At 42.2% G+C, this 13,429-nt stretch overlaps 1 protein-coding gene across 6 annotated transcripts in view; it reads right to left on the reverse strand.

Moving 5' to 3' along the window:
• SLC1A4 (solute carrier family 1 member 4) overlaps window positions 1-13,429 on the reverse strand; it is a 101,388-nt gene that overhangs the window by 52,234 nt on the left and 35,725 nt on the right. For all 6 annotated transcript variants that reach the window (XM_029593624.1, XM_029593628.1, XM_029593626.1 and 3 more), the window contains one exon: window positions 13,265-13,327. In XM_029593624.1, the coding sequence (XP_029449484.1) occupies window positions 13,265-13,327 (63 nt within the window). The remainder of the gene's footprint in view (window positions 1-13,264; window positions 13,328-13,429) is intronic.

A 13,429-nucleotide genomic window follows, 5' to 3' on the forward strand; every position in this document is an offset into this window, starting at 1 on the left:
CTGAGAGTTCCCAGGCAGGGTAGTCTGAAAGTAAAATACAATGGACTTGACCCAGTAGGCTGGTAGGAGATGGATGGAAACTCCTAACACTTAGCCTTCATACTACAGTCAGCCCTGACTAGTGGGGACAATGATCCATTGGAATAAGAATCATAAGTCTTAAGTACTACCGAATGCCATCACGGGTCAGCATGCTTTCCACAGGCTCTCAGGTACACAGGGAGTACAAAAAGCCTTGAGGACACACAGCAGCCACATCATACCCCTATTAGCTGAGAAAAAAAAGGATTTCCTGACTATGTAGCTTGGCTGCTTGTCACTGGCAGAGCCACTATTGGCAGGCTGTAATCACATTCTCTGCAGTTTTGTAGCATAAAAATCATGACAACTTCATGTTGCAATTGTGGTGTGATGTAGGGTAAATGATTTATTTACAGCGCATTTTATTTGCAGACCGGAAATTCCTCATGAAGCTTGAATCAGGCAGGAATCATTGCTTCCCCAATAATCACCTCTTGCCACCTGGGTACGCCCTGCACATGAGATGCTTGGCTAAAAGCTAGCGGGAATGGAAGCCAAGATGCTATACATTATCAGGCATGAAACCACCAACTTCTTGATCTGATTTATACAATAGCCAATTCCGCTAAAGGAGGTAAGCTACACCGCTGGTGTTTATTTACTTATTTTAATTTATCACCCCTTTTATCATCCAAAGCAGTTTACAGTACATTAGAAAGAACAGCATATGAGCAAAAGTCATTTGCAACTTTATAAATAGAAAGTATAGAACAAATTTACATAGCAGCAAAATTAAATTCGTCACAACCGATCTGCACAATTTGCTGCTCTTAATGTGAGGACAGTACTGCTTAGTGTTTGCATCTTGAATACAAACCTAGATTATTTGTAGCCCCCTTCCCCTTACGGAGTGTCCCTAGAAGCTCCTGCCAGTTCCAGTCTGTTAATAGATCTGATAGGGAAACACTTTCCTGCTGTAATATTGCACCACCATCAGCAAGAAGGGACAATGCAGGAGCATCGCAGGTGAAATACATTAAGGGGCGGATTTTAAAAGGGTTATGCAGGTAATATACGCACGTAACCCTTTAAAAACCCTCCTGCACGTGCTGAGACTATTTTGCATAGGCTCGGCGACGTGCGCAAGCCCTGGGACGCGCGTATGTCCCGGGGCTTGAAAAAATGGGTGGGGAGTGGGCGGGGCGGGAGCGAGGCCTCCGGCACAGCAGTCGTGCCAGCGCACGCAACCTATGCATGCCCAGAGGCAGGCATAAATAAAGAAACAAAGGTAGGGGGGGGATTTAGATAGGGCTGGGGGGGGGGGAGGCGGGTTAGATAGGGGAAGGGAGGGGAAGGTGGGGGGAGGGGAGGAACGGGGAAAGCCATTGGGGCTCCCCTAGGGCTCGGCGCGCGCAAGGTGCACAAGTGTGCACCCCCTAGCGCGCGCCGACCCTGGATTTTATAACATGCGCATGCACATGTTATAAAATCGGGCACAGATTTGTGTGCGCCGGGTTCCGCGCACAAATCTACGCCCGCGCGTAGATTACAAAATCTGGCCCTAAATGGGGCCTAGAAGGCTCCTGGGAGGCACCTGTGATGCATTTCTCCTTACTGTCTGATGTTATGCAACTCATTCAAGTACTATCACTCACTGCTCTGCACTTGGAAGCTTCCCAAGGCTGCTGTCTGTACTAAGGTGGCGGGAAACATCTTGCACTGGAAAAAGGGGAAGCAGTGCTGCATCGAGCCAGGGCACTGTTCTCTATACAGCTGTGGAATGGATTGTTACTGAAGAAATTGAAATGTTAGCTCAGCAAATACAGCACACGGTTGCTCTGACAATGAAATGTACTCAAAAGTCCCAAACATACATTAGCTCCAGTTCAGGTGAATTCCTTGTGGTTTTTGGGGGTTTTTAAATATCATACCATTTTCAAACAAAACCTTGAGTGGCTTAAAATCCTATGACAATAGCATTGATTACAAATCTCATAACATTCAAATCAAATAGCACATAGTTAAAAAAGAAAAATGAATGAAAACATCACAATTACAAAACTTCATAACATAATATTCAAAATCATATAAATTAAATAACAATATATAAGTATAATAAAATTACAATTAAAGTGGAATTAAAAGAATATAGAGTTATCCTCTTAAAATGTGTCCTACAGTTTAAAAGCACAGTGCTTTTATGCTGAATGAAAACCTATCTTAGTGTGGCTCTAGTCAATGACCTCGCTCTCACTATCCACAGTCACCTGCTTGGGGGTCTATGTGCCAACTGGCAGCAGATTTTTGTTTTTTTGTAATCTGTGAAATCTTAGATACTGGCAACGATGTCAAAGGGACTCGGGTGAAAGAAAACATTCTGACCTCTGGGATAGGAGCGTAGGTCTTGGCATAGGAGGGAGCAGCAGCAGGAAAAGGTGGGGGAATGCAGAAAGCAAGAGGAAGGTTGGATATCGTTGTGAGTAAAAAGAAAGAAAATCACCATTTTCCTGTTCTCATTCTCCCAAAATATAATGCAGACCAATACACATTAATGGGAAGAGAAAACCTTACCAGCAAACAAGCCTCACCAGAGAAGTAGATTCAAGATTAATTATGTATTTAAAGCATTTATAAATCTATAATTTACAGTGCTAGACCACATCAGGCACATCTACCACATGCACAGATTATGCCATGAACAAACATACATTAAACTAAAACGAACTGCACACAAACCTCGGTTTTTGGGGGTTTTTTTTCGTTTTTGCTTTGGCCCAGCAGCTTCCTCCTGCTCATTTGGGCTTTCGGTTCAGTTGGACCCTAACCCACTTGGGTTTGTGCCTTCATTCACCATTACCTATTTGTTTTTTTTATCTATTTGTTATTTAAATGCATAAGCCGCTCTCTTTCAAAAAAGCTCAGAGCAGCATACAGCGCTAACATAAACTAAAAAATATTAAAATAATGATTAGATATGCAGAGGTAAAATTGATATGGTAAGCAGTCTTATGCAGCTAAAGTAGTCAGATACATTTTTGGGGATATTCATCAGAGTCCCTCCGAATATCCTCAATTAAAATTATCTAGGTATATATAACCGGATGTGTTTCAACAGTGTGGGTTAGGTTTCAAAGTTATGTAGGAAGGTGAACCTGGGTAATTTTAACTGGCTATATTCAATTAATATAATTGGTTAGGGGCGATGAGTGCCCCTCCCAAAAAAAGAAACATATCTGGCCTGCTGGCCTGATCCTCAGCCCCCCAATCTTATGACACTACTGTTAAATCTGCTGGACTGGTCCTGCCCTCTCCACATCCCTCCCCATCAAAAGATAGATAAAATATTCAAGGCCTATCAGGCTGACAGCTGCCCCTCTGCTCCACAGTTTCTCAAAATAATCCTTCTTCTGGGTCCCCCTCCTCATCCCTCCTCCTCTGCCATCCTAACCCTAACCCTCCTGCTCAGTCTGGCACCTCCCAGAGTCCTCTGTGCTGCTGGGCTCGTGGTATACTTGTACCTCTTCCAGCAGCTTCCACCATTCCTTTGACAGCAATGCTGGAAGTGTGAGTTACCAGCATTGCTGTCAGAGTATTATCTAGATCTCATAATTTCATCTCCTGGGGAATCATCTGAAGCCTGCTGAAAAGTCACCTTCTAAGGACTCCTCAAAAGTAGGGATGTGAATCGGGCTTCGGACGATATTTTCAAAATTGTCAGAAATCGGGGGCTCCCCCATGATATTGATCATGGGGGTTCTCTTATCGTTTTGGGGGAGGGCAGGAAAAACGATACACAAAAATAACCCCTAAACCCACCCTGACCCTTTAAATCTAATCCCTTAGCTTCCCCCACCCTCCTGACCCCCCAAAAAATGTTTTACAGGTACCTGGTGGTCCAGTGGGGGTCCCTGGAGCGATCTCCCGCTCCCAGGCCGTCGGCTGCCACTAATGAAAATGGCGCCGATGGCCCTTTGCCCTTACCATGTGACAGGGTATCCGTGCCATTGGCCGGACCCTGTCACATGGTAGGAGCACTGGATGGCCGGCACCATCTTGTGCTCCTACCATGTGACAGGGGCTGACCAATGGCACCGGTAGCCCCTGTGACATAGTAAGGGCAAAGGCTATCGGCGCCATTTTGATTACTGGCAGCCGATGGCCCGAGTGCAGGAGATCGCTCCCGGACCCCCACTGGACCACCAGGGGCTTTTGGCAAGTCTTGGGGGACCCTCCTGACCCCCACAAGACTTGCCAAAAGTCCAGCGGGGGTCCGGGAGCGACCTCCTGCACTTGGGCCATCGGCTGCCAGTAATCAAAATGGCGCCGATAGCCTTTGCCCTTACTATGTCACAGGGGCTACCGGTGCCATTGGTCAGCCCCTGTCACATGGTAGGAGCACAAGATGGCGCGGGCCATCCAGTGCTCCTACCATGTGACAGGGTCCGGCCAATGGCACGGATACCCTGTCACATGGTAAGGGCAAAGGGCCATCGGCGCCATTTTAATTAGTGGCAGCCAACGGCCCGGGAGCGGGAGATCGCTCCAGGGACCCCCACTGGACCACCAGGTACCTGTAAAAAGTTTTGGGGGGTTCGGGAGGGTGGGGGAAGCTAATGCATTAGTTTTAAAGGGTCGGGGTGGGTTTTTTGTTTATCGGCTCGGGCGCAGCCGATAAACAAAACCGCGATCGGGCCCGATGAAAAAAAAAAACACATGTGAATCGGAACCGGAATCCGAACCGATTCACATCTCTACTCAAAAGTCACCTAGATTGACATTTTATGTTGTGGTCTGGAGATCTGACTATGTTACAAGATTTTTTTGTGTGGTTAAATGCATGTGATCTCTACTTATAATTTATATGTGTTGCCAGGTCATGTCACCATTTAGCCATCACCATTGTGATGGCTAAAACCCCACTCATTGGAATACATTGTTACATTTTTCTAGTGGTCATCCCCTGAATTTACGTAAGATTTTGCTGGTGGGACAATTTTTACGCCTCCAAGAAATGTGCTCAACTACAGCTGAGTTTGCTCCCAAGAGATGATACATGTATTTAATGAGCGGGGATATCAAACTAAATTTATTTGGCAATCTTACAAGAGAGGTTGGTGGGCAAATCGAGATCCTGTTATTAGAGTCAAAAAGAACCCAGAAAGATTCACGTTTAATTTGTATTTTACCTTACTCGCCACGAACTTGATTAGTGCAATGCAGTATTAGAAAACATTAGGATAAGTTAAGTTTATAACCTATTTTTCAAGAAGGGCCAATTTTTGCTTTAAAAAGGGCCTGTAATATCAAAGATATTTTGGTCCATTCAGCGTTTCATTCAGATTTGCTAATATAAAAGTATCCAATACTACTGGGCCATTTTCCCTATGGACAGTGTAGCTTATGTTTGAGATCCTTTAGTGGTGAGGTCCTTTGTTTCCCAAGGTATCAGCCATATTTTCTTAGGAATTACATGACACGTGCTTCTATTGGCATTATTTACATCATTTGGTGCCCTTGTTTCTTACTCTATATTGGGAAAACGATGTGCTCCATCGTACAGGAACATTTAAACTGTAAATATAAGCATCACTGGTTACCCATGACATCTAGAAGATTTGACATTTGCAGTTTTAGAACATCCCCAGAAAGACTGGGGATGGGGTGGGGGGTGTGTGTGGGTGATTTCCATGTCTTCTTTTACAAGAGCAAACCATTATACCACATGGATTAAACATGAATGGTCTGCATTTTATTGAGAATAATTTATCAACAGTCCAAATTGGTTTTGAAGATGTTTTTTACAACATGCAGTTTAATTGGTGCATAGACCTTTACATGGGTCTTGGGAAAGTGATAATATGTGGCCACCATTTTGAAAGATGACAAGACTGAGTCCCATTTCTAGTAAGTTTACTTGATTTTCTTTTCTCTTAACTTGTTAAAAAAATTTTATGATATTATACGTGTGATGCATTTTTTAAGTGACATTGTTTTTGGCCCCTGAAGCAGGCATCTCTGTGCTGAAACACTGATAGGGGGTCATTTTCAAAGGAGTTACGCATGTAAAACCTTTAAACCATGCATAACTCGGACTTTTTGCACATCAACAAGGTCTATGTACCCACATATCACATTCTAGGCTACCCCTTTAATTATTCAAGATATTTATTCACGTTTTAAACATTCCCTATATTTATCCACGTCCTGTTGACGAGTTATTATTATTATTGTATATGTAATATCTAATTTATATTATTTATGTTATATGTTATATGCTACTCATATGTTAAGAAACGCTGTTTAATGTAACGCCCTATTGCGACAGTTTTGTTCTATGTAAACCGACCTGATTCGATACCTGTATTGAGAACGTCGGTATATAAAAATCCGAAATAAATAAATAAATAAATGTAAATGTGACATACTATCGTAGCAATTTTCAAAAGCTATTTACTCGAGTAAAGTGCACTTACTTGAGTAAATCCTATGGACAATTCAATGGCATATATTGTAGCAATTTTGAAAAGCCCACTTACTTGAGTAAAGTGTATTTACTCGAGCAAAAACCAGTTTTGCTCGAGTAAATGCTTTTTAAAATCTACCCCATAGTGTTAGGCACAATAGGCACCATATGAATACCGGATTCTAAATGTCGCTGATTGACAACTATGGTGACTCTGGCAACACTGGCACTTTATAGCCACCATAATGTCTTTAATATAAATACATGGACGTGCACACTTCATGATGTCCTCAGTGCACAGTAAGGGGTAGATTTTTAAAGAAAGGCGCGCGCTACCTGGTGCGCGCACATGGACATGCCAATTTTATAACATGCACGCGCCGGCGCACACGTTATAAAATCGGTGGGCCACACGCACATGCACGCTGGATTTTGTAATCTGCGCGCGTATATGCGGGAAGCATGCTCAAAGGGGGGTAGATTTTAGCAAATTTCTCACGACGACAAGAACAGGCCTCTTCCAGTTCCCTACCCCCCGCCCATACACCCTCCCTCTTCCCCTGTCCTTCCCACCCCCTAAATCCTTTACCCTACCTTTTTTTTTCATTTTATTTCATTGCTTACTGCTCCGCTGGAGCAGCAGCAACTTGCGCACGCCAGCAGTCACTTCCCCGGTACAGCGGCAAATGGCCGCTGTACCGGCTGCCTCTAACCCCATCCTCCGGACCGTCCTTTATCTGGGCCCGGCACTTTGGCACATAACGGGGGTTATGCGCGTGGCTGGGCCCCTTTGAAGATGTGTGCAGCACGCGCAAGGCCTGGCCACGTACGTAACCCCCGTTTTTTATGTGCGTGGGGGATTAAAAATCAGGCCGTAAGTGTGTAACAATCATAAGTTAATAATTGTGCACTTTTGAAGCTTAGAGGTTTACAGGATGAGAAATGCTTTTTTATTGCATCTTAAAGTTATAAAAAATGTAATTATATATGATATAGTACATCCAGTGTCTTGCAGCAAAATAGAACACTGTATGATACCAGATAAAGATTTAAAATTTGAGTTTCAAATGACACACTTGATGAAAAGATTGGTTTTTGTTACACTGCCTTGTTTTGTACATTCGTGATTGATTTTTGTTTTCTTATTAGTTTCTGGTTAGTATCCATATCTAGACTTAGCCAAAAAAAACATTTTCAGCCAACTCTAAATATTGAAAGTAGTTGGCTAAGTTATTGGACTAAGTCAACTCCATCCAGAATGCATAGAAATACCTGAAATAATACATTTTATCCGCATGTCTAATGCTAATAAAATGTATCCAGATAACTGGCAATATTAAAATCTTGGCATTTATCTGGATAACTCAAATATTATCCAGAAAAATCTCTTTGAATATCAACCTCACAATATTCAAACAACATTTTCAATATCAATACAATAAATATTTTGCAAAAATATATATAGTAAAATATAAAAACATTGGAAAGAAAAACAGCCTAAGACCACAGAAAATATAAAAAGATTGGTTAACATCAACCAGCATCATAAAACTAATCACAAATTTAAAAGAAGTGATTGCTCACAAACATTTTATTGGTCAAAACAGCATTAGGGATTAAAGAAACGTTCGCAATAAATAATGATTAAAAAATTATCCCAAAGAGCAAAGAATTATGTGGGTACTTTAGAAATGCATTTCTGCGCATAAAAACACAGGCCTGATATTCCTACACACATGTGTTTCTGGGGGTGGGTTTAGGGTGGAGTTTTCCACTTTCTCACATAGTTCTTGATTTTAAAAAGTAGGGAGTAAAGGGAGGAGTAGAGAGACCTCAAGGAGGAGCGGAGAGATTTGCAGGCCAAAAACTATTTCACCTTCATACTTGCAACAGATTGCAGGAGATTGAGTGTTCTCTTCCCCCTATCCAGGTCCATGCTGATATCATCAAAGCAAACATATCTCTACCACAAAAACTCAGGCCCTGTGGCGCACAGCCACCAGTGCACTGCCAAAGCCATGTGCCAAAGGGGCACATAAGTACATTAGAACATAAGATATGCCATGGGTCAGACCAAGAGTCCATTAAGCCCAATATCCTGTTTCCAACAGTGGCCAATCCCAGTCACAAGTACCTGGAAAGTACCCAAATATTCCCTATTGATTAATAGCAGTTTATGGACTTCTCCTCTAAGAATTTATCCAAACCTTTTTTAAACCCAACTACATTAACTACCTTAACTACATCCTCTGGCAATGAATTCCAGAGCTTAATTGTGCATTGAGTGAAAAAGAATTTTCTCCAATTTGTTTTAAATTTGCTACTTGCTAACTTCATGGAGTGTCCCCTAGTCCAGTGGTTCTCAACCTTTTTTCTGTTGGGACTCACCTGATAGATAATGCTCACATAAGTGACACACTGAACACATGACCATCATGGGGATAAATTTAAACATATGCTCTGCATCCACAGGAATCCTACAACCCCCAATAATAGGTACAGTGCAGAGCTAGGATATTTCTCCGAACAACTCACCATACAAAAAAGACATTCTGATACTGGTATCATTTCAGTATCAGAAAAAATAAACTCTCTTCTACCAGACACATTGTAAAATACAAAACCTGAAAAAAAAATGCTCAGCACATGTATAGCAAACCTGCCATACCATAACAGAACTAACTCCGAGGACTCAAAAAGCAATAGCCCTACCAAGGAAAAGGCAACAGTGCACCACCAATGCATGTCCTATTGAGAAAGCACAACAAATAAAACGGATAAAAAATGCCTATATGCTAATAAAATACCTCACCTCAGTCACACACACAGAACAGGCCTTCACCAAATACAGAATAAAAGATCACAAATTACAAATGTGGAGATAAAAAATGGAATGGAAACCCCAAACATCCACTCTGTATGCAATGCAAAACTGGAGAAATAGAAACAGAAATATATATTCTCCTACACTAAGCAAAGTACAAAGATAGAAGAAATGCACATTCCCAAAACTGACATATGTCTTTTGCATCCTGTCACTCCCCTCCATGCTCCCATCTCTCATTTCTCCCAATTTTTCCATTTCAATCAGCCCCTCACCGATCCCTGCCTATCATTACCGACCCTCAAATCCTCTTCCCTGTGCTCCCTCTCTCCCCTGCTCAACTCTCCCTACCTCCTTCCTCCCTTCCCTGTCCAACTATCCTGACTCCTGTTTCCCACCCCTTCCTGCTCAACAGCCCCTACATTCCCTCTCTTTTCCACCTCCCTCCCCAGCATTTCCAGCCTTCTTTGCCCCCCCCCTCATAGGGTGAAGGGTGCATCAGCAGCTTCACTTTCAGGCCCAGCGGGGGAAGATGAAGTTAGTGTTCCATCTAACTCAGAAGAGCAGGAGTTGGCAATGTCTCACTTTGATCTTGGGAATGAGGAAACAGCCTCCCACTGAGCCAGAAAGAAGAGAAGGAAGCAAGAGTAGCCTCCCATCAGGTCTGATAAAGGAGAAGTCAACCAACTCCCATCTGTGCTGATGAGGAGAGATCAGCCTCCTTCTGGCCCTGTGACACATCTCCCAGGATCTTGTGACACACTAGTATGTCCCGACACACCTGTTGAGAACCACTGCCCTAGTCCTTGTATTCAATGAAAGAATAAATAATTGATTCACAGTTATCTGTTCAAGTCCTTTGATGAATTTATAGATATCTATCATACCCCGCCGCAGCTGTCTCTTCTCCAAGCTGAACGGTGCTACACTTGACTGTTCCTGCGAACCCGCCACACTCACCTGTCCAGGCTGTCCTTCACAGGCCCCGAAACGGCCTAGTGCCTAAGATGTGGCAGGACACCGCCAGCACTCAGACATGGAAGGACGCTGCCAGCACCTCACATGGCAGGATGCCGCCGGCTCCATCCACCCGTGCTCCCCCTTAGGTGCCCGACTTTTCCCGCAGCGGAAAAGTCCTGACAGCGCCTAATGATGACATCATACGCTCAGGCCTATAATGTTATTTTAAGCAACTAATTGACTTATTTTGAAGACTCTCCTCCTAGGAGTGATAATCAATATTTCAAAAAATGAGACAGGGGTGGGAATCAAACTAGTATCTAGTTGCTCAAGAACCAGTACTCTCACCTTCTCAGATCATGTAAGTGATTTTTACAAACTCAGAGTGGCAAAGTAATACTATTTTTTTACTAGCTCAAAGAATCAAAGTCTATTTTCCCACTACACAAACAATTCTAACACTAGCAAACACATACTATTCTTTACTAGCTCAGAGAATCAGATTATTTTCCCACTACACAAATAATTCTAACACTGGCAAACAAATACAATCTTTTACTAACTCAGGGAGTCAAAAGTCTATTTTACCACTACACAAACAATTCTAACATTGGCAAACAAATACTATCTTTTACTAGCTCAGAGAATCAAAGTCTACTGTCCCAGCACATGGACAATTTTAACACTGGCAAACAAATACTAATCTTAAAAGTAGCAGACAATATAAACAGCCAGTAAAGTTTAACCCTCCAAGAATATTTTTTTTTTTTTTAATTTGTCTAAAGATTTAAGCACTTCTTCCCAGCATGTCCAAACTTATCACCAGCAGATGAAGGTTCCACTATCAGCACTCCCTCCGGACTGAGGATGATTTGAGAGATATGGGAAATATATCAGAAAAAAATACCACACTGTTTCACAGACTTTTTTTTGTCTAAACTAATAGATACTCCAGATGGCAACAGCTACACCTCCTCCATGTCCCAAACCTCTGCATTTGTCTTTGATCTTTTAATAAACAGAATAGAGCACCAAAACATTTGTAAAATTTACTGTTATATTAGTCTGTGTTTGGAGTGTTAATTTAGGTGCAGTGATGCCCATGCTATAGTAATTTGGTTATATAATACAGTAATAGAATATATGACAGCAGATAAAGACCAATTGCCCAGTTATTGCTGTACACACTGTTAACGATATATCCCAACTGCCAGCTGTAGAAGCTTTACTACTTGTAGGATATCACCCTCTTATCCAAGTCAATTTTTGTTATCTTCCTCATTGGTTCTCTACCAACTTTGGCAGATGAGCATAAAGTTATTTTTTTATTTAATTAATGAAAAGCTCTTAGATATCATCTTTAAGGAAAAGATATATTAGGCGGTTTACTTAATCCAACACCTAGCCTGCCATGTCTTACCATCAGGCTTCTCAGTAATCTAAGCTTACAATAAAACTGATGAGGCTGTTGTCTGAATATCTAGCCACCTCTGTTCCTGTGGCCATCCAGGACATAATGGGTCACCATCAACCTGCTGGCATCAACCCAGTTGATGTCTAGGGATTACAGCTTGCTGGTTCCAACCTGACCTGTGGTGTTGCTACCTCCTGTTTCCTTTATCGGCTCCTTGCTTTCTCATCATTGCTGAACAATTCACTCTCCAGCACCAACCTGCTGGCACTGACCCAGTGGGTTTCTGGGGAGTAGTAGCCTGTTGGTTCCCACCTGGCTGCCCTGTGGCCTGCAGTGTCACTAGGCCTTGCTTTCTTTTCTGCCCCTTGTTTTCTCCTTCTTTCCTCTGCACTCGAAGGAGGAAAGGGAGGTAGGACTACCGATGTCCTGATTTTTTTTTTCCAGACTGTACACATTTTTGGGGTACTGTATGGAAAAAAGAAGCAGGGCTAAATATTTGGAAATGCTCTGATTTTAGCCCTCCAGCTGCAGGTTACCATCTGACCCTTCTTGTAATTGTACAATATAATATATGTTTTATTAGTTCCTCTATATTCAATATCAGGTACATTTTAAAAGAGTTACGCGCATAAGTTATGCGCGTAACCCCTTCAAAACCCCCCTGCGCGCACTGAGCCTATTTTGCATAGGCTCGATGGCGCACGTATCTTAAAAATCCGGCGTACTTTTGTTTGTGCCTGGTATGCGAACAAAAGTACGCGTGGGCGTAGTTTTATAAAATCTACCCCTATATGTTGGATGCATTTATTTTGTGTCACTTTCACAGACATCAGTTCATGATTTATTCAGAGGCCTAAAAAAATATTACAACCTCATAATTTGGCCCCTGGACCGGCAAAAGCAAACCTTTTTCAGTGTAAAGAAGCTCTAGTACTCGCGGCCATGATAGGAAGCTCCAAAAGAGTAGACTCAGGAGTGGCATCAGAAAATATTCCTTCTCGGAAAGATTGGTGCATGCATAGAACAACCTCCCAGTGGAAGTGATAGCGGCAAAAACGACGACAATCCAAGAAATCACGGGACAAGTACAGAGGATCATTAACTGAAAAGAAGTTAAGGGGAATGTTATAAATTAACTGTAATAGGAAGTAAATTGGGCAGACTAAGTGGATCTTTATCTCCTATTATATTCTGCATTCCTGTGTTTTTCCAATGGTGAACAGCTGCAATTAAAGTTGCGTAATCGTAAACACTCAGTGAAGTGTCTGGAAATTTAACAGCCCTAAAGGGAGGATTGTTTGCAATACTGCAACCCTCAACTTTGTTCATACCACTGTCTTCTACAGTATATTGGTGCCAAGAATGCTTAAATTCTCACTACTTCTGCTGGTTGCTTATTCCAGGCACCTACCATCCTCTCAGTGAAGAAACAGTCTCTCAGATTTCTCCCTCACTTCAACTTCACATCATGAGCCCTGGTCCTTGAAATTTCTTTGCTATGGAAACGTTCACTTTCCTGTAATTTATTGAAACCTGTCAAATATTTAAAAGACTAGAAGCAAATGTTGATAAGCAGACTCACCTTTTCAAAGGTAGCATTTCCAAGGGTTTTGTTTCGTATTATCATTTTGTAGTCGGTGGCATACTATAAATAAAACGATATATTTCTTTTGGTAAGAGGCATAAAATTGCAGTTTTACACAAATTTAGAGCAGTTTTGTTGCTCAGTTAAAGTATCCTTTTCCCT

This window comes from Rhinatrema bivittatum, chromosome 3 (genome assembly GCF_901001135.1).
Source record: "Rhinatrema bivittatum chromosome 3, aRhiBiv1.1, whole genome shotgun sequence".
NCBI classification, from domain to species: domain Eukaryota; kingdom Metazoa; phylum Chordata; class Amphibia; order Gymnophiona; family Rhinatrematidae; genus Rhinatrema; species Rhinatrema bivittatum.